The sequence below is a fragment of the Ursus maritimus genome, assembly GCF_017311325.1.
Source record: "Ursus maritimus isolate PB19 chromosome X unlocalized genomic scaffold, ASM1731132v1 scaffold_X1, whole genome shotgun sequence".
In the NCBI taxonomy this organism is placed as follows: Eukaryota; Metazoa; Chordata; class Mammalia; order Carnivora; family Ursidae; genus Ursus; species Ursus maritimus.
In genome coordinates, this window is record NW_024423319.1 from 92523281 (window position 1) to 92545459 (window position 22179).

Below are 22179 nucleotides of genomic sequence, written 5' to 3' on the forward strand. Positions count from 1 at the left end.
CTACAGATAAAAGACTGGTATCCAAGATCTACAAAGAACTTCTCAAACTCAATATGCAAGAAACAAATAAACAAATCATAAAATGGGCAGAAGATATGAACAGACACTTTTCCAATGAGGACATACAAATGGCTAACAGACACATGAAAAAATGTTCAAAATCATTAGCCATCAGGGAAATTCAAATCAAAACCACACTAAGATACCACCTTACGCCAGTTAGAATGGCAAAAATTGACAAGGCAAGAAACAACAATTGCTGGAGAGGATATGGAGAAAGGGGATCCCTCCTACATTGTTGGTGGGAATGCAAGTTGGTATAGCCACTCTGGAAAACAGTGTGGACGTCCCTTAAAAAGTTAAAAATTGAGCTACCCTATGACCCAGCCATTGCATTACTGGGTATTTACCCTAAAGATAGAGACGTAGTGAAGAGAAGGGCCATATGCACCCCAATGTTCATAGCAGCTCTATCCACAATAGCTAAATCGTGGAAGGAACCGAGATGCCCTTCAACAGATGACTGGATTACGAAGTTGTGGTCCACATATACAATGGAATATTACTCAGCTATCAGAAAGAACGAGTTCTCAACATTTGCTGCAACATGGACGGCACTGGAGGAGATAATGCTAAGTGAAATAAGCCAAGCAGAGAAAGACAATTATCATATGATTTCTCTCATCTATGGAACATAAGAACTAGGAAGATCAGTAGGGGAAGAAAGGGATAAAGAAAGGGGGTAATCAGAAGGGGGAATGAAGCATGAGAGACTATGGACTCTGAGAAACAAATTGAGGGCTTCAGAGGGGAGGGGGGTGGGGGAATGAGATAGACCGGTGATGGGTAGTAAGGAGGGCACGTATTGCATGGTACACTGAGTGTTATACACAACTAATGAATCATCGAACTTTACATCAAAAACCAGGGGTGTACTGTATGGTGACTAACAGAATATAATAAAAAAACATTAGAAAAATAAAAAAATAAAAATAAATAAAATTAAAAAAAAGAAATTATTACTTAAGAAATACAGTTTGAGAAGCTAAAGCTGTGAAAGCACGCAATCTAGCAGAGCCTCGTGATAGCTAGGCTCCGCACGCAGAGTTCGAACAGACTGGAGCGTCACCGCACAGGTCAGTTCTTCGGTTTGTCACTTCACTAAGGCATGCATTGTACGGTGCACGACAAAGGGACCAATGACACTGGCCCTGGCCAAGCCCTCGTTCTCTATTCAAAGTCACATACCCAGGAGCCCTTGCGAAATGATTTTAAAAACTAGTCACACCTGTGTTTTACATAGACGCAAGGAAACGCACCGTCAGTGTTACCACAGTACTGATGTAACATAATGCAATCCAGAGTTTATTTTAGCCACAGCGTTTGTTTTAATGATTTTGTAAATGACTCTCATCCTGTATTTCGGAATCATTCAGGCTATGAGGAGGTCATACGCATCTGCCTGCTCTACTTCGTTGCACTTAGTGAGAAAAGCTAGATGCTACCCTGGCTATTTCTAAATGTGGGTGTCTGCAGATCTTTTGGGTCATATCCCTCAGGAAGGGCCAGGGCCCACAGGACGAAGGGGATCTGTGGTGATCAAAAGACTGACTTTCACTGCTCCATCTCCACATACTCGTTTCACAGATGAAGAAACAAAGCCACGAAAGGCACACAGCGGTTTTCTCAAGGTCATTTAGTTAGTGTTGGAGCTACGACTAGAAGCCAAAGTTATTAACTTCGAGGCAAGAACTATTTGCACACTGCCTAAATGCTAACTAGGGCTGTGTGTCACCTGAGAGGTGGGATGAAGGACAGTCGATCAGAAACAATCACGGGGGAGATAAGATATCGCTGATCAAGTTCCACATTTGGATCATCTCTGGCAGGTTTTTATTCACGGAATCAGTCTGCTGCCCCAAACCATCTGCGCTGCTCATAAATCTACGCTCAAAAAAATGGTTTCCTCAAACTAGGGAAAATGGTTTTTCTAAGTCATCTCCTTTAAGAATTTTGGGGGAGTTTAGTGTTGCTGACTTGATGGTCTTTAACCTGTACTTCTCAGCGGTATAGTCACTCTTATGCTGTTTTTAGCACATCTCATAAAAGGAAGACCAATACCCTTGAGGTGGGAGTGCGGGGTGGCATACCTAATGGGCCCCGGTTGATTCTTTATTCATTTGTGAATTGCTTTATTTTTGGTAGTTCAGTGAATATGGGGGTTTAATGAGTTTGCTCTGCAACCTATGTTTAATCTTACCAAGGTACAGAACGTGAATGATATATGAGGACAAATAAAGTCCCCGAGGTGATGAATCCTACGCTATACTGTTCCAGTACATGATTTACGAAGACAGAAGGAATGTGGTGCACAAAGAGGATGGAATGACCGCCCTGCGAAGACACCCCCATCAATTAACTGACCCAGTCACTCATTTTAATGGATTATCTTCCCATCCTTTACAGGGCTTTTACTAGCACATTGAGTCCCTTTAAAATATTCTGCATTTAACTTGGGACACCTCCAAAATTCAAGGATTCTGGGGGTGCTTGGAGGATAGCCAGAGACCATCACTGAGGATGATTAAAGGGAAATGGGATGTGGGAGTGCTGAGCTTAACATGAAGAGATATCATTTCCAGAATGGTAAATAAGTTGTTTTTCTCCAAAAAGTTCAAAGCCAGAAGAAACAGGCTCACATCATCACCAGCGGGAAATAGCTTGGACATAAGGCACAGCGCGCCGGCACTGGAACAAGCAAACACAGGAGCCTTTGAAGTCCCTTCCTTAGGTAAATGCGGCAGGCGGAGAAAACATGGCCAATGAGCTAAAACTTGTTATTCTTCAACTCAAACTGTACCAAAGAAAAAATGAAATTGCAGCTGGATTACAGATCATTAATTAGGTAAGGAGCGGAAAGGCAGTAATAAAAATCAGGTAACAGACTAAAGAGAAATCGAATCTGCTTTAAAGCTTTGCTCATAGCACTGAAGCATAGCCTTGAAAATTAAATCCCCTCCTGAGACACCTGGGTGGCTCAGTTGGTGAAGCATCTGCCTTTGGCTCAGGTCATGATCCCAGGGTCCTGGGATCGAGCCCCGCATCAGGCTCCCTGCTCAGTGGGGAGCCTGCTTCTCCCTCTGCCTACCACTTCCCCTGCTTGTGCATGTTCTCTCTCTCTCAGCTAAATAAGTAAAAATCTTCTTAAACAAAAGAAAATTAAATCCACTCCGAATCCAAAAAATTTGTGTCATTTTGGTATTTTAAATCTCTCCCCTGACCAATCTACTGAAATTAATTGATTTACTTGAATTTAACTTCTTTCAAATTGCTCCTTCTCAGAAAGCCTAATTAACAGTGTAATGGGATTTAAAAAAAAAAAAAAGAAAGAAAGAAAAGAAAAGATGGAGTCTGATAAGTTTCTAGGCTCAATTCCAGAGAATTCACTGCAGATGGCTTCTCAGTTCTCTGGACTTTTTATTAGGTGATGATGGCAATCCTCATTTGAAGACTTATGGAATAGTGTATCTCAAACTTTAACGTGCATATAAATCATGTAGGGATCTTGGTAACGTGCAGATTCTGATTCCGTGAGTCTGGGGTGGAGCCTAACATTTTGCATTTCTAATCAGCTCTCTTGTTGTCCCTGCCACTGGTCCAGGGGCCACATTTTGAATTACCAGCCTCCAGATTTATACCGTTCAACGCAGATACTGAGCTCTTGCCACGTGGCTAGTCTGAATTGAGATGGGGTGTTAGTATAAAATATATTCTGGCTTTCAAACACTTTAATATGAAAAAAACCTGAAACACCTCAAGTTTTAAATTGGTTGCATGTTGAAATAATCCTTGGTGTATATTGGGTCATAAAATATATACTATACTAATATATTATTAAGACCCATGTCACCTGTTTCTGTTTACATTTTTAATGGGGCTACTAAAAATGTAATTTCATATGTGGCTCATGTTATATTTTATTGGACAGTGCTAGTTTAATTTATATGCAAATAGAGATCATATATTTTTAAAACTGCAGGATCATTTCTAGAGATCTTTTACAGATCAAGACTTTTTTTGGTTTGCCAAGTTTCATCTTGACCTTTTGCACTCACGTAGTAATGACATAAGGTGAGAAATAGCCTCACTCCTCAGAAAAGACCCCCATGTTTGGCTAAACCCAGTGAAAGGCAGTGTCTGTAGATAACAGTGGGGGTGAGACCTGGGGCGCCGTGGCACCAGTGCACCAGCTCGTTCTCTCTCTCGATGGCCTCGCCGAGCTCGGGTGGCCAGTTGCAGTTCTGTTCCTGCTCCATGAGGAAGTCCACACTCTGCCATACCAGCTCCTGATCTGAGGGCTTGAGGTGCTCATGGTAAGACAGAAGCATCTGGAGAATGGACGACAGGCCGTGAGCTGCTCCTATATCAAGAAACCAAGCATAATTAATTCGCACAATTGGGAGGACAGCCCATTTAATTCAGTGAAAAGCCAATCATAGTACGAAAAAATAAAGGCAATATTACTTGAGAGCAGACATAATGGTAGAGCTTTCTCTTTGCACTCAGGCACTAGGAACTCCCCTCAAATGGCCTTACAGTTTTATCGAGTCAAAAACGATTCTTCTGGGGTGCCTGGGTGGCTGAGTCAGTTAAGTGTCCAACTCTTGGTTTTGGCTCAGGTCCTGATCTCAGGGTTGTGAGATCGAGACCTGCATCGGGCTGTGCACTCAGCGGAAAGTCTGATTGAGAATCTCTCTCTCCTTCTCCCTCTGCCCCTCCCCACCCCCCCCAATAAATAAAATCTTTAAAAAAATTCTTCCTAAAATTTAGTCATAATACTTGAAGGTACCTGTCTTTCACTGGATTTTAATTTGTTAGGTAAAAATGCTTTCCAGGAAAATATTTATGCATTAGATAGCAATCTGGTTTGTGCTATATATGCAAATGGCTAGAATGTTAATTTCTCTAAAAAGAAGGAAAATGAAAGGAATAGTTCTATTAAGGAACTCTAGCAGACATTGCCAGTGCCCTGCCCATCACGTCGCCCACACTCACCATTCGGGGGCACCTCTCCTCCCCACCTTCTACCTCAAGCATTTATCCTTCTGCCTGAGGCTTTCTGTGGCCACAGGGGTATACCCGGCCCACAGGGAGAGGACTGAAGTCCTAGGGAATTAACAGGTCTGGGAGCAGCCCTCGACCCAGGAAGCAGGGAATTGGTGGATGAATACCCCAGCTTCCTCACCGTTGGGGTGGGACAATTTTGAGGCCTGTTCTAGACAGTCTCCAGGGTCCCCAGTGGAACTAAGCCTCAGTTTCCACATTTGTTCACTATTACAGCGTCTATTAACCTCTTTCTCTACCCTGTCTCACTTCTTCATTCCTTTATCAACACTTTCTAGGATCACCTCCCAAATAAGCCATTTATACCTAAATCCTTGTCTCAAGATCTGATTCTAGAGAAAGTCAGATAGGAACTTGAAGGTTCTTTGAGAAATCTCTCAGAGGACGACTAGTCTATAAGCTCATTGCTGAGGTTGGGTACCCTCATTACGTACAGGCTGTTGGTAAATGTCTGGGGATCACAAAGGTAAGTGAGCAAAAGTCCTCATCCTGAAGGGGCACAAAGCCCGCTGAGGCAGCTGGACAGGCAAGCCACTCATTACAGCGTGATGTGATAAAGGCGCCAATAAAAGTGTGGCAGGGTGACCTGACGTTAACCAATTTTGCTTCAGCGTAAAACCTGAAACGTGTGAATGTTTCTCCAGAGAGGGTTCAATAAACCCTTCTTCCAAAAGCGCAAAGTTTCTCAATAGCTCCGATGATGTTTGATCAGCTTTGAAGTCTAGGTGTAAGTATTACAGGTAAGTTGAAGGGTTAGGGGAGGCCAGGCATTCTGAGCAAAAGGAACAGGCACAAAGATTTTGAAGATTTGAGAGCACTTTGCTTGTGGATTATACAGGACAGAAACAGAAAAGGGACAGAGAGCGAGCTTGAGTTTGGAGAAGAGAGCGGGTGACCTACAAAGGGCCCTGTAAGTCATGCCCGGGAGTGATGGGGAGGCACTGAAAGATTCAAAAGGGAGTAACTAATGTTCATTCTACATGCCTCATATCTCGAAAATAGTCATTATGACTCAGTAGCCTGTTATTAATCCACTAATATTAAACACTTGGAAATGTCAGTGGCTTCATCCTAGTTTCCCTGTGCAGAGGCACCATTGGCAATGAGTGTGTAAACCGTTCACAAACTTTCAGTGAAATTCAGCCAATGAACTCACAACCTAGAACAAGGCTTTTAGTCTTTAGGGCAAGCAATCATAAAAACAGCTACCTTTGTGTCAGACTAGGAGAACAAACATTAAATTGTGATTTGTAGTATCTATCAATATTTGTTTTTAAATGGCATTTTAAAGTGTTTCTAGTTAGGTGAATAGCGATGACCTATATCAAAAACAAAATTGTCTAGTTTTTACTCAGTGTGGATATTAGGGGACTTTGCGAACACTTCCACTTACCCAAGTATTCAGTTCCATAGTAAGAATACATCAGGGGGAATGGTTTCCTTTTTTTCATGGCATACTGCTTCCCAGAGTCCAGAATCGCCTGGCAAATCGATTTGATCTGTGCTGGGGTCAGTACCTGAGTAAGGAAATCAAGAAGCAGAAGTCAAATCAGGATCTTCTTTTTTTCCACAGACACTGGATTTTCTCATTAAGGTCCATCAGCATATTCCCCAAATTCTTTTCCTCTTAGTAAATAAGCTTAGCCAGCAGTAACTTTTTTTTTTTTAACAACTGATTCTCTTTTTGTTGTCAAGTTTATCCCACCCTCTTCAGAAAATTTGCTGTGTGGATGGGAAATACACACTTTTATTGCCCCAGGCTTTTATAAAATGCGAAGACCACTTTACCGCGGTTATACCATTAATCCTTGTCACAGGAACAAGAAATTGCACAGAAAAGAACAAAGACTGGGCCTAACGGATCATGCTTAACAAAGCTGTCACTCCCGGTGTACGGCGCTGGTCCGGCCCAGACAATGGGCCTTTGGCCTGTGTCATTTAGACCTTGCTTATAAAGCCAGAGTGCTATGACAGGCTGCTGCATGACAGACTCCTGGTGGCCTCTGCATTCCCAGAATGAAACCAAAGACCAGTAAGTACCGAGGCAAAATCACTTTCAATATCAAAATGACTCTGAGTAGAGAATGGCTAAAATGCAATGACTTGCAGTCTTCCATATTTTACTCAATCTACCCACAGTCCGTGTTAGCACCCTAGAGATGGAAATGTTCTCAAGCCTACAAAGCAGTGGTGAGTTTATCAGGATTCTGCTTAGGTGTGAGACGCTCCTCAGGGCAGATGCGATGCTCCCGGCTCCCTCTGGCTCACTCCTTCTATCTCGCCATGACTCTTTGGGGGAGCACTTACCACCTGGGGTGTTATGGCTCTGTCTCTGTCTCTACTTGACAATCAAGATGCCACAAGACTATGGCATCTCAGCAGTTTGGCATCCTCAGTTCCTAACACAGAACCTGGGGGGACCCTTGGGAGTAAATAAGTGCCAGGTTTGTACTGGCACGAAAAGCAGAGCCCTCTCTCTTTCCCTTCCTTCCACAACTATTTCTTAAGCCCCTACTATATGACGGGAAAGCTGTTCTAGATGCTGGAGGTATGACAATGAAAAGATAGACAAGACCTCTGCTCTCATGAAGCCAACCTTCCAAAAACGCAGACCTGCTCCAGCAGAGTACCAGTCAGAGTCACGGTGGCCACTGCCTGCCCCCCACCTGCCCCTCCAAAAATCACCTGAAGTTCAGCCTCGGCCTGATTGAATGAATCTAAGATCAAAGAAAAATCCATTGAATTTTGGCCTCTCTCCTAAGATTCACACATCAAAATCTTTCTGCCTGATATCCACCATTATACTCACCAATTTCTTCTGAAATAAAGTACTAATGTTTTTTTCTTTCCCTCTCTCTCTCTCTTTCTTTCTTTGCAGTGTTTTGCTCCTTTGATTTGCCCCACACGAGAAGGGCAAAATATAATCTAGATTTTGGTCTCCTCAAATCTAGCATTTAATTTGGGAAATTAATTACATAAAGAGGAGGCTGTTCATTAATTAATTCTGCCAATTAACACTTACTGAGTTACTATTCTAGTGAGGCTCTATATGCGGTGTTATGGGGGAAATTCTAGAAACCCTGGGACATATTTGTTCCCTACAGGGAATTTACTATCCAGCACTGGAGATGAGATATAGCCAGAAATCTACCATAGAGCAATTTCAGTTCCTGAGCCTGAGGGTGGAAAGAAACAGTAATGCAGAGTATGTAACAGACAAGGAAGCACTAAGACTTTACTCTCTCATTTTCTATCTGGTTGCTCTGTGGCTTTCAACTTAAATTTTTCTTCTATTAGCAACCTATCTTTGTCTCTTGGCTGTTCTCCTCCTTTCTGCTTAAAATTCCTGAAGACGCTATCTTCCCAGACATTCCTGCCATCATTTCTTTTTTTTTTTTATTTAATAATGATTTTTTATTATATTATGTTAGTCACCATACAGTACATCCCCGGTTTTCGATGTAACCTGCCATCATTTCAAGGCTCAACACTGGGTCTTTGCAGAGCTGAACAGCAAATTTCACCTAAATGATTTCCTACCCTGCATCTACTCAAATTGCTACCCCAAATTTTCATTTGTTATTAAAAACACCTTTTCCTTTGTGCCTTTATCAGTGCCAACTGATCTTACATTGAGTCTTACTCTACTTAATAGCTTCCATCCCCAGTCCCGTATCAACGCCTCCAGACTGGCTTGCTCTCAGAAACATGCTAAGAGCCTCAAACGGCATGGATTTCACAGGACTCTAACCTGGTTCCAGCCCACATTTTCCTGGCAATATATCTGGCTCTTCAAATGAACTTATGTCCTGTCTGCCAATATTGGTCTTGAATCCATATGACAAGAAATAGTTTTTGTGATAGGAAAAGATCACTGAATTTTCGGGGTATGTGTTCATTAGAATTACTAAAATTCTCCCTATTTTACTTCTATGCTACTAATTGAAAATCAGCTTATTCTTTCCTCAGTTGAGCATTTATTCATGTTCTCTCTCTCTCTCTGCATGTGTGTGTGTGTTCACCTGCTTGTTTTAAATGCAGGAAAAAAATCAACTTAGATTACATGTGGTGTCCTCTTCCTTTCTTTCCATCTCTAATCCACAGCTCAGAATAGAGCACGAGTTTATAAAGTATTTCAAAACCTCCCCAGTCATGCATCATGTCTGCGTGGTTTCCTCTTATCTCTCAGAAACACTGTGAAAAACAAAGAACAACCATGCTAGCTTGGCTGGATAAAGACCAGTTATGCATGCAGTTCTCTATCTCTGGGAACAGACAAGTCCTACCCTTGGGCTTATTGATCAGCAAATAAAAAGTGAAAACAGTGCTCATCAAAAGTGTGTGGATGAGGAATACTGAGGAAGAGTGTGCTGTTTTTCCCCCTGGGCAGACAGCACAGAAAGAAGACTAGATGCGGTGGAAGGGGCTAGTCCTTCCCTCATCTGTCTGCTTTCTCAGGCGTCTCTCCAGCCCCGAGCCAGCACACAGGAACGTGCTTGTGAGCACACATGCTACCCTTGAGAAGATGGCCTCTGAGGTTCTGAAACACCGAGGTCCAGGGAATGAGGCAGTGGCATTTCCAGTGGGGGGAAAAAAGTGACGGGGTAACAGAGAGGGGTTCCCTGCCCATCAGGCCTTTACCAAAACAAACCCAAATTTCCTTTCCTGTATTTGTAGCACCTAAGGCCTATGTCTGTGTTGATGTCTTGGATGGATTTGATTCTTTAAATAAACTGTTCTCTACATTGAATTAAAATAAATTATGATACCTCAAAAATACAAAGCAAGGCCATGGTGGTTTGATTTAAAGTTTCATTAGTTTAATTGATTCCCTTCACCGATCCTCAAACCGAGGTGTCTGCGGTGAAATAGTTCCTATTGGGCTGGGCTCTGAGATCGAAGAGCTGAGAGAATGATAAAGCCCATGCTATGTTTCTCGGCCCTACCTGAGGGTTGTGTGGTAACTGAACCATCTCCATGCCGAAAAGAGAGTTTCATTAAGGAAATGGATGAAATGAACCAAGCCACAGAAAGCTTCCTTCACCGCAGATCTCTTTCCCAGGCAAGTGTCCTGCCCACAGGCCCTCTGAAGTGGCAGTCGCTGCTAGCTATAGATCAACCACTGCCAACTGCGCAAGCAATAGTCCACAAGGTCCTGAGTGTGTGATTGCTCATCTGCGTGGAATGCAGAAAGCCACTCCTATCTCACACCAAACACACAGTAAGAATCTGATCTGATATGAATTTAGGCGTTTTCCTCCAGCAATTTATTTGACCCCAATTCTTTGCCTGCCATCATATGTGGCAGCATAGGCTTCTGCTCGGAGAAAAGAAACAAGCCATTTGACTACCAATGAACATCAAAATGACTTGATGCCCATGGACAATAGCTTTGAGGAAGAGGCTTCTGGGTTGTCAGAACCTGGGTATTTTCGAACTTAAAGTTGATACCATAAAGAATACACTTGAAGGACATACAGAGTCAGGAAGGAACTAAAAGCTGTTCAAGGTAAGAAGCGTTAACACAGAAAAGAAACCAGGAAGTTGAAAGTCGGTGTGGAGTTCCTGCTCTCCTTCCTGCACCCCCTTGTGCCAAGGCTTAGGAGAGATCCTATAATCCACTGGAGAGATTTGGGGATTTATAGGTAGCTAGGAGGTGTGCCCTTTGCTTCCTCCTGGAATTTGGGGAGATGGAAGCCTCAAAGATGTGTCTCTTGCCTCAGGGTTTAGGACCAGTAGAAGAGGTAACACTGCCTGGCACATCCCAGGAGACAGCCACAGACAACCCGAAGTTTCCTGTGCATACGATGACGAAGCAGGAAAAAATATCCCACCCCCAAAAGTAAACTTACTTTTAAAAATTCTCAGTTCAAATAATTTCAAATTAAAAAGTTAGGGAAATTTTTTTGTACAAAGTCAATATTCACAATTGGTTAGGTTTTTTTGTTCGTTTTACTTTTTATGCCATTTGGGGGTTGTGGTTTGGTTGGAACCTACTAGGTTACAGAGAAGAGCCAGGCCTTCAGAAAATCTCTGGAGTGGGTGGAGATTTACCTGAGGTGTTGAGAAGACAGAAACTGAGGGAAGCTCTTTTGAGGCACAAGAAGCTCAAAGAGACATGACAGGGCTAAAGGACAGCTTTCAAGCAGGAAACAGATCTTGATGAATCAAACACTTCCTATTTTGTGCAAAGCCTGTGCAAGGCACTCTGGGGGAAGATGTAATCTCAATAATTAGACTAATGATACCTGAACCATTTAAACAATGAAACTTTCAACATTTGTTTAAATTCAAAAAGTCAGGACCTATAGGGGTAAGGTGGAGGGAATAAATATTGGGGGCCTCGCAGATGGAGCCGGATCAGAGTTAAGCTTTGAAGGACAAGTAGGAAGTGGATAAATAAAAGTAGCTGGGAGGTGGGCATTTTAAGCTGTGGGATGATGGGGAAAATTCTGGGTATTAGGGCAATGCCTCTCAAACCACAATGTGCCAATTACCTGGTGCTCTCGTTAAAATCATCAAAAACTAATGATGTACTGTATGGTGACTAACATAACATAATAAAAAATTTCTTTTAAAAAAGTGCAGATTCTGAGTCAATCGGTCTGCGATGGGATGAGGATTCTACATTTCTAACAGGCTCCCAGGTGCTGCTGCCGCTGGTCCAGGGAATGCATCCGAAGCAGCAAGGGATCATACAGGAACACAGAGGCTGCTTGCAGCCGAGGATTTCTCCTGGGAAGGGTGAGAAATTAAACCGAAGGAACTGTAGGAAGTTCCCAAAGACATTCAAGGAAGTGAGAGGGAGCACCTGGCAAGAACACTGCACACCATAATTTAAGTGATCAGAATACCCAGAGAAGGGAAGCAAGCAACAATGGGAAATTCTCTTCCAACATGCTGCGTGTAGGAAAAATGTGTCCAAATTTGCAAATCCCAGTGGAGAGTTCTCTCAGCCAATGTGGCCAGGTTTGTTATTTTCTTAATTAGTCTCCAAACGCGGCACGTGTGCTGCTGTAGAATGAGCAAGTCCCTTCCATCTGGTTTTCCTGATGTTCCCTGACCATTACTATGCTGGGTGATGAGGAATGGGAGGGGGATGCTCTAGTTCATGATTATCTTCCAGTTATTAAAGACATTCAGAAGGGAATTTCAGTTATAAACATTTGGTCCCAGATACCATTTCAAAGTTATTTCTTTTCCCTTCTCATGTCAGGAAACACAAGCCCAGAAAACACTAGAAACCAGAAAAGAAAAACAGGTTTTACCCCATTCTTGCAGACTGACTGCTGGCTTTAAAGATTTATTACAAGTACCTGGTAACCCAGTCTGCACCAAGTGCCACTAGATGATGTCATTGTTTTCTGCAAGACACTAAATGTCTCAGAGCCTGAGCTTCCTTACCTATGGAAAGAGGATCACAAGGACTTGCCCCACCTACCTCCTCAGGTCCTGGTGAGACTCTCACAAAAAGGAGCTGCCAGTGGTTGACTGCACACTGCAATCGCCTAGGGAGCTTTGAAAAATCCTGATGCCCTGGCCACACCCCAAACCAATTACATGAGACTGTCTGGGTGTGGGACCCAGGCATCAATATTTTTAAACCTCCCTGGGTGATTCCAAAGTATGGCAAAGTTTGAGAATCACTGCTATGAAATACTGAATAAATGCAAAAATAGTTCTTAAAAGCAAAATAATAATAATAATGATAATAGTAGGCTGATGATGATGATGATGGTGAAGAAGAAAAGGAGAAGAGCTAAAGGGAAAAAGAACAAAAGACCTCCCAAACAAAAGATACTCCCAGGTACTGAGAAACACCCTTGGTGTGAATCATGGGGGAGTAGAGGGAGAAACCGGATATGCCACGTATGGATATACTGGGTCAGGTCAGAGGTCCACGGAACCTCATCCAGTGTTTCCAACACAGGCACCAATGCACATATTGTAGGACAGTCATGGAGAAACCATGGAACCCAGCAGACAGGACACTGGACTAGGATTCAGGAGGTCTGGGCTGAGATCCAACTCTGCCACAGTGACCATGGTACAGTCAGCAGAACTCTGTTTCTTCATCTTTTTTTGCGGGGGTAGATAGAGGCAAAGGTAGAAGGAATTTTTTTAATTAACATATATTGTACTATCAGTTTCAGAGGCAGAATTTAGTGATTCATCAGTTGCATAGAACACCCAGTGCTCACCCCATCACATGCCCTCCTTAATGCCCACCACCGTTACCCCATCCTCCCACCCACCACCCCTCCAGCAACTGTTTCCTATAGTTGAGAGTCTCTTATGGTTTGTCTCCCTTTGTTTTCATCTCATTTTATTTTTCCTTCCCTTCCCCTATATTCATCTGTTTCCTAAATTACACATATGAGTGAAGTCATATGGTATTTGTCTCTCTCCAACTGACTTATTTCATTTGGTGTAATACCTTCTAGTTCCCCATGTCATTGCAAATGGCAAGATTTCATTCTTTTTGATGGCTGAGTAATATTCCATTGTGTATATATACCACTTCTTTATCTATTCCTCTGTTGATGGACATCTGGGCTCTTTCACTATTCTGGCTATTGTGGACACTGCTGCTATAAACATTGGGGTGCAGGTGCCCCTTTGAATCACTGTTTGTATCCTTCAGATAAATACCTAGTAGTTCAATTGCTGGGTCATAGGGTAGTTCTATTCTTAACTTTTTGAGGAACCTCCATACTGTTTTCCAGAGTGGCTGTACCACTTTACATTCCCACCAACACTGTAAGAGGGTTCCCCTTTCAGGGAGAGAGAACCCTAAGCAGGTACCATGCCCAGCGTGGAGCCCCAAGTGGGGCTTGATCTCATGACCCTGAGATTATGACCTGAGCAGAAATCAAGAGTCAGATCCTTAACCAACTGAGCCACCCAGGTGTGCCTCCCACCTTTAACATAAAGAGACTGGACTAAAATCTACCCACAAAGTCAGGGCTTCTTAAATTTTAGTGTGCCTTAAAAATCACCTAGTGAGAGGGCGCCTGGGTGGCTCAGTCGGTTAAGCAACTGCCTTCGGCTCAGGTCATGACCCCGGGGTCCTGGGATCGAGCCCTGCATTGGGCTCCCTGTTCCATGGGGAGTCTGCTTCTCCCTCTCCCTCCGCCTGCCGCTCCCCCTGTTTGTGAGTGCTCTCTCTCCTTCTCTCTCTCTCTGTCAAATGAATAAATTTTAAAAAATCTTTAAAAAAATCACCTCGTGAGCTAGCTAAAACACAGCCTCTTGGGCCTTCCCCTCAGAGATTCTGACTCAGTGGCTGTAGAATGGGGCCTAAGATCTTCTGTTTGTAACGAGCTCTCCGGTGGTGGGCGTGCTGCTGATCTGAGAACACCACATTGAAGAGCACTGTACTAGGTGACCCCTGAGGTTCCTCGGGGCTCCATACTCTGGTTCTCTAAGAGAATGGAGGAGTCTGGCTCTTGAATGAAAGAAGGAGCATAGCATGATGATAAAAAATCGGGGCTTTGAGGTCAGAGAGACCCGAGTTCCAGACTCAGCTTCATCACTTTCTAGCATGGTGGGTTTAGGCAAGTTACTTATACAGCAGTCTTCCCATATCTGAGGTTTTGCTTCCTGTGGTTTCAGTTACCCTCAGCCAGCCACAGTCCCAAAGAAGTGATCCTCCTTCTGATGAATCATCGGAAGTCAATAGGAGCCTATCGCTAAGTCACAACGCCTGCGTCATTCACCCCACTTCAGCTCATCACGTAGGCATCTTATCTCCCATCCGCACAAGAAGGGTGAATACAGGACAATATGATATTTGGAGAGAGACTACATTCACATAACTTTTATTGTGCTATTTTGTTACAATTGTTCTATTTTATTGTTAGTTTTGTTATTAATCTTTTACTGTGCCTAATTGATAAATTAAACTTTATTACAGGTATGTATGTTTAGGGAAAATAATAGTATATATATCGACGGTTTCAGGCATCCACTGGGGGGGGGGGGGCTTAAAACATGCCCTGTGGATAAGGGGGTTGCTGCTGTACTTTCTAAGCCTCAGTTTACTCATTTGTAAAAAGCAGCAACAATAAGACCAGACCATCTCACTGCGCTGCTGTGAGGATTCCACATAAGACACTTAGAACAATTCCTGGCATAAAGCACATGCACGATACATGTAAGCTATCCGAAGTTCAATTAGTGACTCCACTCCCACCATTCAGCACCATTGACCTTGGGATCAGGATCGCTCAGGATCTCTCTCATAAAATAACCCTGCTGTTGCTCACCTCTAACCCCCATGTTCCTCCGCCCAAGGACCAGCTTGTGTCAGGTGGCATTCCTCAGTTGTTGTAACTTCTAATTTGTAAACTGGTAATGGATGGCCCTCCATGTCTGTGTATTTACCTTTCTCATCATCACACTCTGAGCCTTTCACCGTCCCACTTACCCAAGCCATGTTTCTTTGCTTCTGTAAAACAGTTCTCAAGTTTATCTAGTTTCTAGATAAGTCTCTGTCACTAACTGTGTAACTTTAGACCAATTGCAAAAACTCTCTGGACCTTGGTTTCCTCTTCTGAAAAAACAAGGAGTTAAGCTGGTCTTTAATGTGCCTTTCAGCAATAGTATTTTGTTTTTTTGTGATTCAACACTTTATGACAACCATGTACAAATCCGTCTATACTTATTTGGGCTCTAATTCTGGGATGTGGATGTGATAGTCTATTTCAGTGGTTTCATTTCTTACAGGCTAAGCCAAAGGTCCTTTGCAATGAGATCATAATGCATGTTTAACCTGTCGTCTATCCCAGATGTTATCAAGACGCATATTCTCTTATGTACTTTCTTCCTAAGTAGAAAGCTTAAAGAACTAGAAATTGTTTTAGCCTCTCGGCACTGGCTACTTGAATATCTGTAATCTCTGGCCTCCTGATGCCTCTATTAAGTGAATGGCTCCGTTATTAAGGCCAGGTGCATAACTGACATTTCACATCAGACCCTCCTTTAAGCCACTGCTGAATGAGTGAGTCATCACAGTGTTCTCAAATCGTGGTTCAAAGTACATTTTTTTCAAGTGCTTGCTGGGTGCACAACACTGTGCCAAAGATGAATAATTGAGTACAATCAGGTATATAATAAAGGCCTTTTCTATTTGGAAAGGCCAATTCTGATTACATATTTGTGGCTTCCACCATCAGTTAGCTACTCCACATCCGCTCTCCTCTTATTTCTTGATGACTAGATCTCAATTTTATTAGGGTGACAATTGTGTTTAGCTCTAGGTTATAAATAGTGAATAGCCTCAGCCAATCACATCAATCTTTTGCCTCTTGCCAGAGACTCCATTCTCAGGCTTCCTTGGAGCTAGGCTTGGGTAGGTAGCCTCATTTTGATAAATAGGGAAATCTTCTGGGGCAGGAGCTTCTTAGAAAGCTTATTATTTCATGATAAATGTAAATAAAGTGGATAGACTTGGCTGTTACCTGCCTTTCCTCCTTTTGGTGCTTTGGATGTTTATGTGAGGCCTGGAGCTATAGCAAACATTTTGCATCCCGAGGCAATAAGCACATGGATCAAAGGCCAACATTCAAAGAATGACGGAGAAGAAAAGATCCTGAGGTTTGTGGATATCATTGAGCATCTGTACCCCAACCAGGACTACCTATCTCCAGACTCTTGTTATAAGAGAAGAAGTATTCCCTTTTCAAAAGTCACGGTTCATTGGGTTACTTATGGCCAAACTCACATAAACTGGGTAGCCATAAAGTGCCAACCTAACAGGATGGCTAGCATTCATTTCCCTGTAAAGCAATTTTTGCCCACATGTGTCTCTGTTTCCATGGAAACCTCTAGCTCCGCAGCTCTTTAAAGTGAGGCTATCTTAAGTGGACAAATTCAAATGCAGTTTCCAGCCCTGGCGGCACTCACAAAGTTGGGATTGATTTTTCTTAAGTGCTATCCTAGAGCCCAGAGACAAAGCCTGGGAGGCAAACTGTCACCTCTGCTGCCATTGCCCTGGATGATCTCCCTTCTCCTTGCACTTAATGTGCTCTAGGTCAGGGACAACGGACACTCTCCAATCTGCCACCATGACAGTAGGTCTTCAAATCCTCAAAGTCAATTTGGGAAGACAGAGAGGAAGCCCATAGGAGGCTCAGCAACAAATGCTGTGAAGCAATTACCTGCTTTTTCCAGGAACCACTGTCATCTCAACTTAAGTGATTATATTATGTGCTGCCTACTTTGTCACTTTAGAGAGCTATTCATGAAAATGGCCGTAGAAGAAGAATATCTGAACAATTTGTGATGTTTTAAGGCTTGATAACTCTTTCACCTAGATACTTCTGACAGAACAAGCTAAAAGGGTTTCTTTTGCCAAGCTTTTTGACGTGGGCCTATCGGATTGATGGCTTCCCTGAAGGTCAGAAACGGGAGGGAAAGCAGAGTTTTTAAAAAATTGCTTAGATCTCCTCCCCCCCATATCTTAAAATACATTTTAGTAAATCTGTTCTTTGGGGCTCAAGGAACCAGTGTGACAGAGTGTGGGTTTGCCCATGAGTGGTACCTTCCCTGTGTGCAAAAGCTGCTAGGGTGGGGGTGGGGCAGAGTGGGTGACCATGGCTGAGAAATTCAGAATTTCTGGCTTTGTTATTTTATGGCCCTGGGCAAGTGATTTAACCTCTTTGGCTTCATGGTTTTCATCTATGAAACGACACTGCTGACCAAGAAACTTCCCACGACCTTTGTGGTTCATGATTTATATGCTTTATAAGTATGTGCATAACTTTCCTTCCTCCCTTCGTATTCACTTAGGTATTGTAGAGAACCCTCTGTGTAATCATGTCCAAAGTAGTTTTGTTGATATTGTGTCTTCAGGTGCTTGAAAGGGAAAATGACTGTGGTTTACTGTTTTCTGGTTTCTATTCAGAAAGTTTTAGCCAGGGATCTTAGGACAGCCAGATTATAAAATTCAGATAGAAATGCTTTCTACACAAATGACACACTGAAAAGGAGATTTGGGGTGCCCTGGGCATGAAGATGTGAAGGGAGTGGCCACCACCACCCCTGGTTAAGGATCAGGCAGCGATGATGAACAAAAGTGTCCCTGTGGCTGGTTTCGATTTTCACTTTATGCCTAAAGGAAGGAGAAGGAATAGAGAATCTTAGGAGGAACTGGCTCTGTGGCTCAAGACAGAAGAATGAAGTAAATCGACACCTCTGTTAAGGACAAGAAGGTCCCCAAATCCTCTTCATTAGATTTGAGCTTTCACAAATTCCAAGTGGGTTGCTGCCAAATGAATGGAGCTAGGGAGGCTTTTTCCTGGTGCTTAGCAAGGCTGGGATGAGCAACTGGGATATATAGCCGGTACTAAGCAAAGCAGGATTTATAACCTTGTAAGTTAGTAAATAAGGTCCTTGTCTTATATGGGGTTTATTTTGTAAATATTTATTGAGCCCCCCTATGGCTCACCAGAAGAACATCAGTGAACAAGAGAGACGAATCGTTGCCATCAGTGGAGATTACAGCCTAGTCTGAATAAATTCATATTGTGCTCCATATTTTATTACCCCAAATATGTCTTATTCAGCTACTCTCCATCATTTGCTATTATTTTAATGCGGCCATCTTCATAAAAAGTAAATTGTATGCCTCATCTCATGTTGCCTGGGGAAAGTTTAACAGGAGATGAAATCCATTCACAGGCACCAATGCTCAGCTGAGTGTAAACACCAGAATCGTGACGATGGACATAGGAAAGAAATTTTCAGCTGGCCAGCTGCTATAGCATATAATTACATGAAAGGGTTTAAAAACCGAGGCCCCACTCTAGACCAAGATTTTACAGGAAACAAATGTAGGACTGGACACTCCTACTTTGTAAAAAGCCCCACTCATGATGCTGGGATACAGGCACTGCTTTATACGGCTTTGCATTGCAAATCCAGCGCTATTTAATATTGCAAATTGCACAGGTGGCTGGAACAAAGAACTCAGCTTAATCTTACGTGGTTCACGCAGCTTTGCTGTATTTATACCTGGTCACAGACGAGACTTCCAATTATAAGCCTAATGCCAGGTACCCTCCCTATAAGTTTGCTTCGTTAGTTGCAACAGAAAATACTACTGACCATTTAGCAAGTTTTGAATAAACAAAAGCATGCATCCCCGCAATACTGAGAGAGTAGCCCCGTGTCTCCTATGTAAAGTGGGTAGGCACATTAAATATATAATTAATTAGGAAGAGGCACTTACAAAATAAGGTCTCCCAATTACACCATAAAGGAACAACTCGAGACAAAATTTATCCAGGTACATGCATGTGAGATCTATATATCTCTCTATAAATACATAGATATATTTACTGTGAAAGATGTATAATTTGGACTTCTGCTACAGTACACTAGTGTCCAAGGGAAATAAGTACCTAGGTCCACTGGTATAACAATGTCCACAGCATGGGGCGCCTGGGTGGCACAGCGGTTAAGCGTCTGCCTTCGGCTCAGGGCGTGATCCGGCGTTATGGGATCGAGCCCCACATCAGGCTCCTCCGCTATGAGCCTGCTTCTTCCTTTCCCACTCCCCCTGCTTGTGTTCCCTCTCTCGCTGGCTGTCTCTATCTCTGTCGAATAAATAAATAAAATCTTTAAAAAAAATGTCCACAGCAGCTTTATTCGTAAGAGTTTATTCATAAGACCTGGAAACATCCTAAATGTCCGTCAAGGGGAGAATGAATTAATAAATTGTGGTATATTCACACTATGGAACGCTACTCAACAACAAAAAGAGAACGAATGGCTGATACATGCAATCACATGGCTGGATCTCATGAACATGTTGAACAGAAGACTACTTGCTGTATGACTCCATTTATATGAAGTTCAAGAAGAAGGCAAAATGAATTACAGTGGTACAGAAGGGTGGTTGCTTCCCTGTGTCCTTTGTTTGGGGGGGTGGGGGGCAAGTGGTACTAAGTGGGATACAGGAACTTTCTGAGATGATAGAAATGTTCCTTTTCTTAATCTGGGTAGTGAGTATATGAGTCATACAGTGAAATCATTGAACTATGAGCTTAGGATTTGTACACTTTGCTATATGTAGACAATGCTTTAATTTTTAAAAGAAAGTAAATCAGGGTGTGAACGTTATCTGTCAAATACTAGAACAGATGGTTTCACTGTTCGTTAATACATTTTGTCTGAATGTCAAGATCCTTCAGTTATAAGACACTAACCTTACTAGCTATCCTGAAGAAGGGCCTTCCTGAATCTTGTGTGAAATCTGCCCCTTCTGGGCAAATGAATTGCATAAAGAAGCACATTACCTCTGGGATGATGCAGCCCCAGGCCAAGTCTTAGGGACCAAAATACAGAGGCTGGATTTCACTTCCTTCTCCATTTTAGTCAGATGCTCTTATGCAGGACAACACCCCGCTAATCACACAGGGCTGCCTGGCTCTCTGGAAGCAAGCTGGAGCACTCCTGGAATCTAAGGGCAGCCAAACCTACAAAGGGACAAATACTTGGACCCAGAAATGTACCAGGCCCCAGGTAGTGTTCTCTCTCTTGGTGACACCGAACTCCGCCTCTTTCTTTCACTTTCCACAGACCCATTTCTCGATCTCTCTATAGCTGAAGGTGACCTCCCATCATACAATAACATATACCAGCTTCCACGTTTTATAATGTCCTTCAAATTTAGCCACACTGCGGGATCAATCAGAACCACTGAAACCCAATTTCAACTTCCTGAGAGGAAATCTGGTTGGCTCAGCCCCAGTCAGGGGGATTTACCCCAATTGCATCAACACCTGTGCAGAAGTCCAGCCAGAGAGGGAGCAGTACTGTTTCACAGAGAACTGGGGATATCTGGAGTTAGCCAGACTTGCCCAGAAGGGTCTACTATACTTGTATCAGGCATGCATTTAAGTGAAATGATTAGAAAATCTGAGTTCCAGTGGCTTAGTCAAGTAAGAGGTTATTTTTTCTCATATAACAAAGTCTGGAAGTAGTGCACTGCTGATACGGTTTAGTGGTTTGTGACGTTAACCAGAACGTCACAATTCTCTCCTCCTTTCCCCAGGTTGGCTCATAGGCACAAAAAGGCTGCTGTAACTCCAGATACCATGTTTATATCCAAGGCAGGAAGAAATGGGGAAGGGCAGCACCAGTCATATACATTTTTTTTTAATCAGGAAAGCAAAAGGTTTCCCAGAACTCCCAAGTCCACTTACACTGACATGTCATTAGCTAGTACCATGTGGCACAGCCACCTTGACAGAGAGGTTGAAAAATCAAGTAATTACCTGAAAATACTGCTATGTCAAACAAGATTAGGGTTCCGTTAGTAAGGATGATGTGGAAAATGGATATCTGGTAGGCAACAGACAATGTCTGTCACCATAGTGAACTATAGGAATCCATATTCTCTAGAAAAATTTAAGTTAGCCATTCGTGATCGTGTCTGAACACAGGTGATGGAAAACATGTTTAATTTTTTTTAATTCATTGCTTCTCACCACACACTAAGCCATTGTATATATATATTCAATTTTGCACTCCACCACGCAGGAACCTTCAGCTAGGATTTGCATTCTATTTCAAAAGCTGTCATGGAGGTAATTGGTCAAGGCAGGTTTATCGGCTCCCAGACTCATTATCCAACCGCTACACAAATGCCTCTTCTATACAGATAAAACAGGATTATAGGAAGGATGATTAAAGGAGCTCTGTTTTCTCTAAATATACCACTATTTCAGAAGTGATGTCAAAGATAATTATTTCAATATACGTAAATAGATACTATTCCATTTTAAATCCATTTGCTAGTGCAAAACAGGTGCGGGAGGTGAAGGGCGAGAGTCTGAGTTACCAAGTGCAGGCAGTTTTCACCTTTAGAAGGAATGGGTGGGACTAGATGGCTTTTAGGTCCCTCTGTGGCTGAGATTATCCTTTCTAAATGGACTGCAATCACGGTGTCTCCAAATCACAGGGACATTTCCAAGAATTGAATCTAGATTAGTGCCACTTTGCAACCGGAAGATGATGTATTCTATGAAGTGAGAAAAATGCCATGGA

The 22179-nt window shown here is 42.7% G+C and overlaps 1 protein-coding gene across 1 annotated transcript in view; it reads right to left on the reverse strand.

The window, feature by feature from the left end:
* Positions 1-22179, reverse strand: part of LANCL3 (LanC like 3) — a 98286-nt gene that overhangs the window by 16759 nt on the left and 59348 nt on the right. The window contains exons 2-3 of the mRNA XM_040633062.1: positions 6518-6641; positions 4223-4420 (exon numbers count right to left, since the gene is read on the reverse strand). Of these exons, the coding sequence (XP_040488996.1) occupies positions 4223-4420; positions 6518-6641 (322 nt within the window). The remainder of the gene's footprint in view (positions 1-4222; positions 4421-6517; positions 6642-22179) is intronic.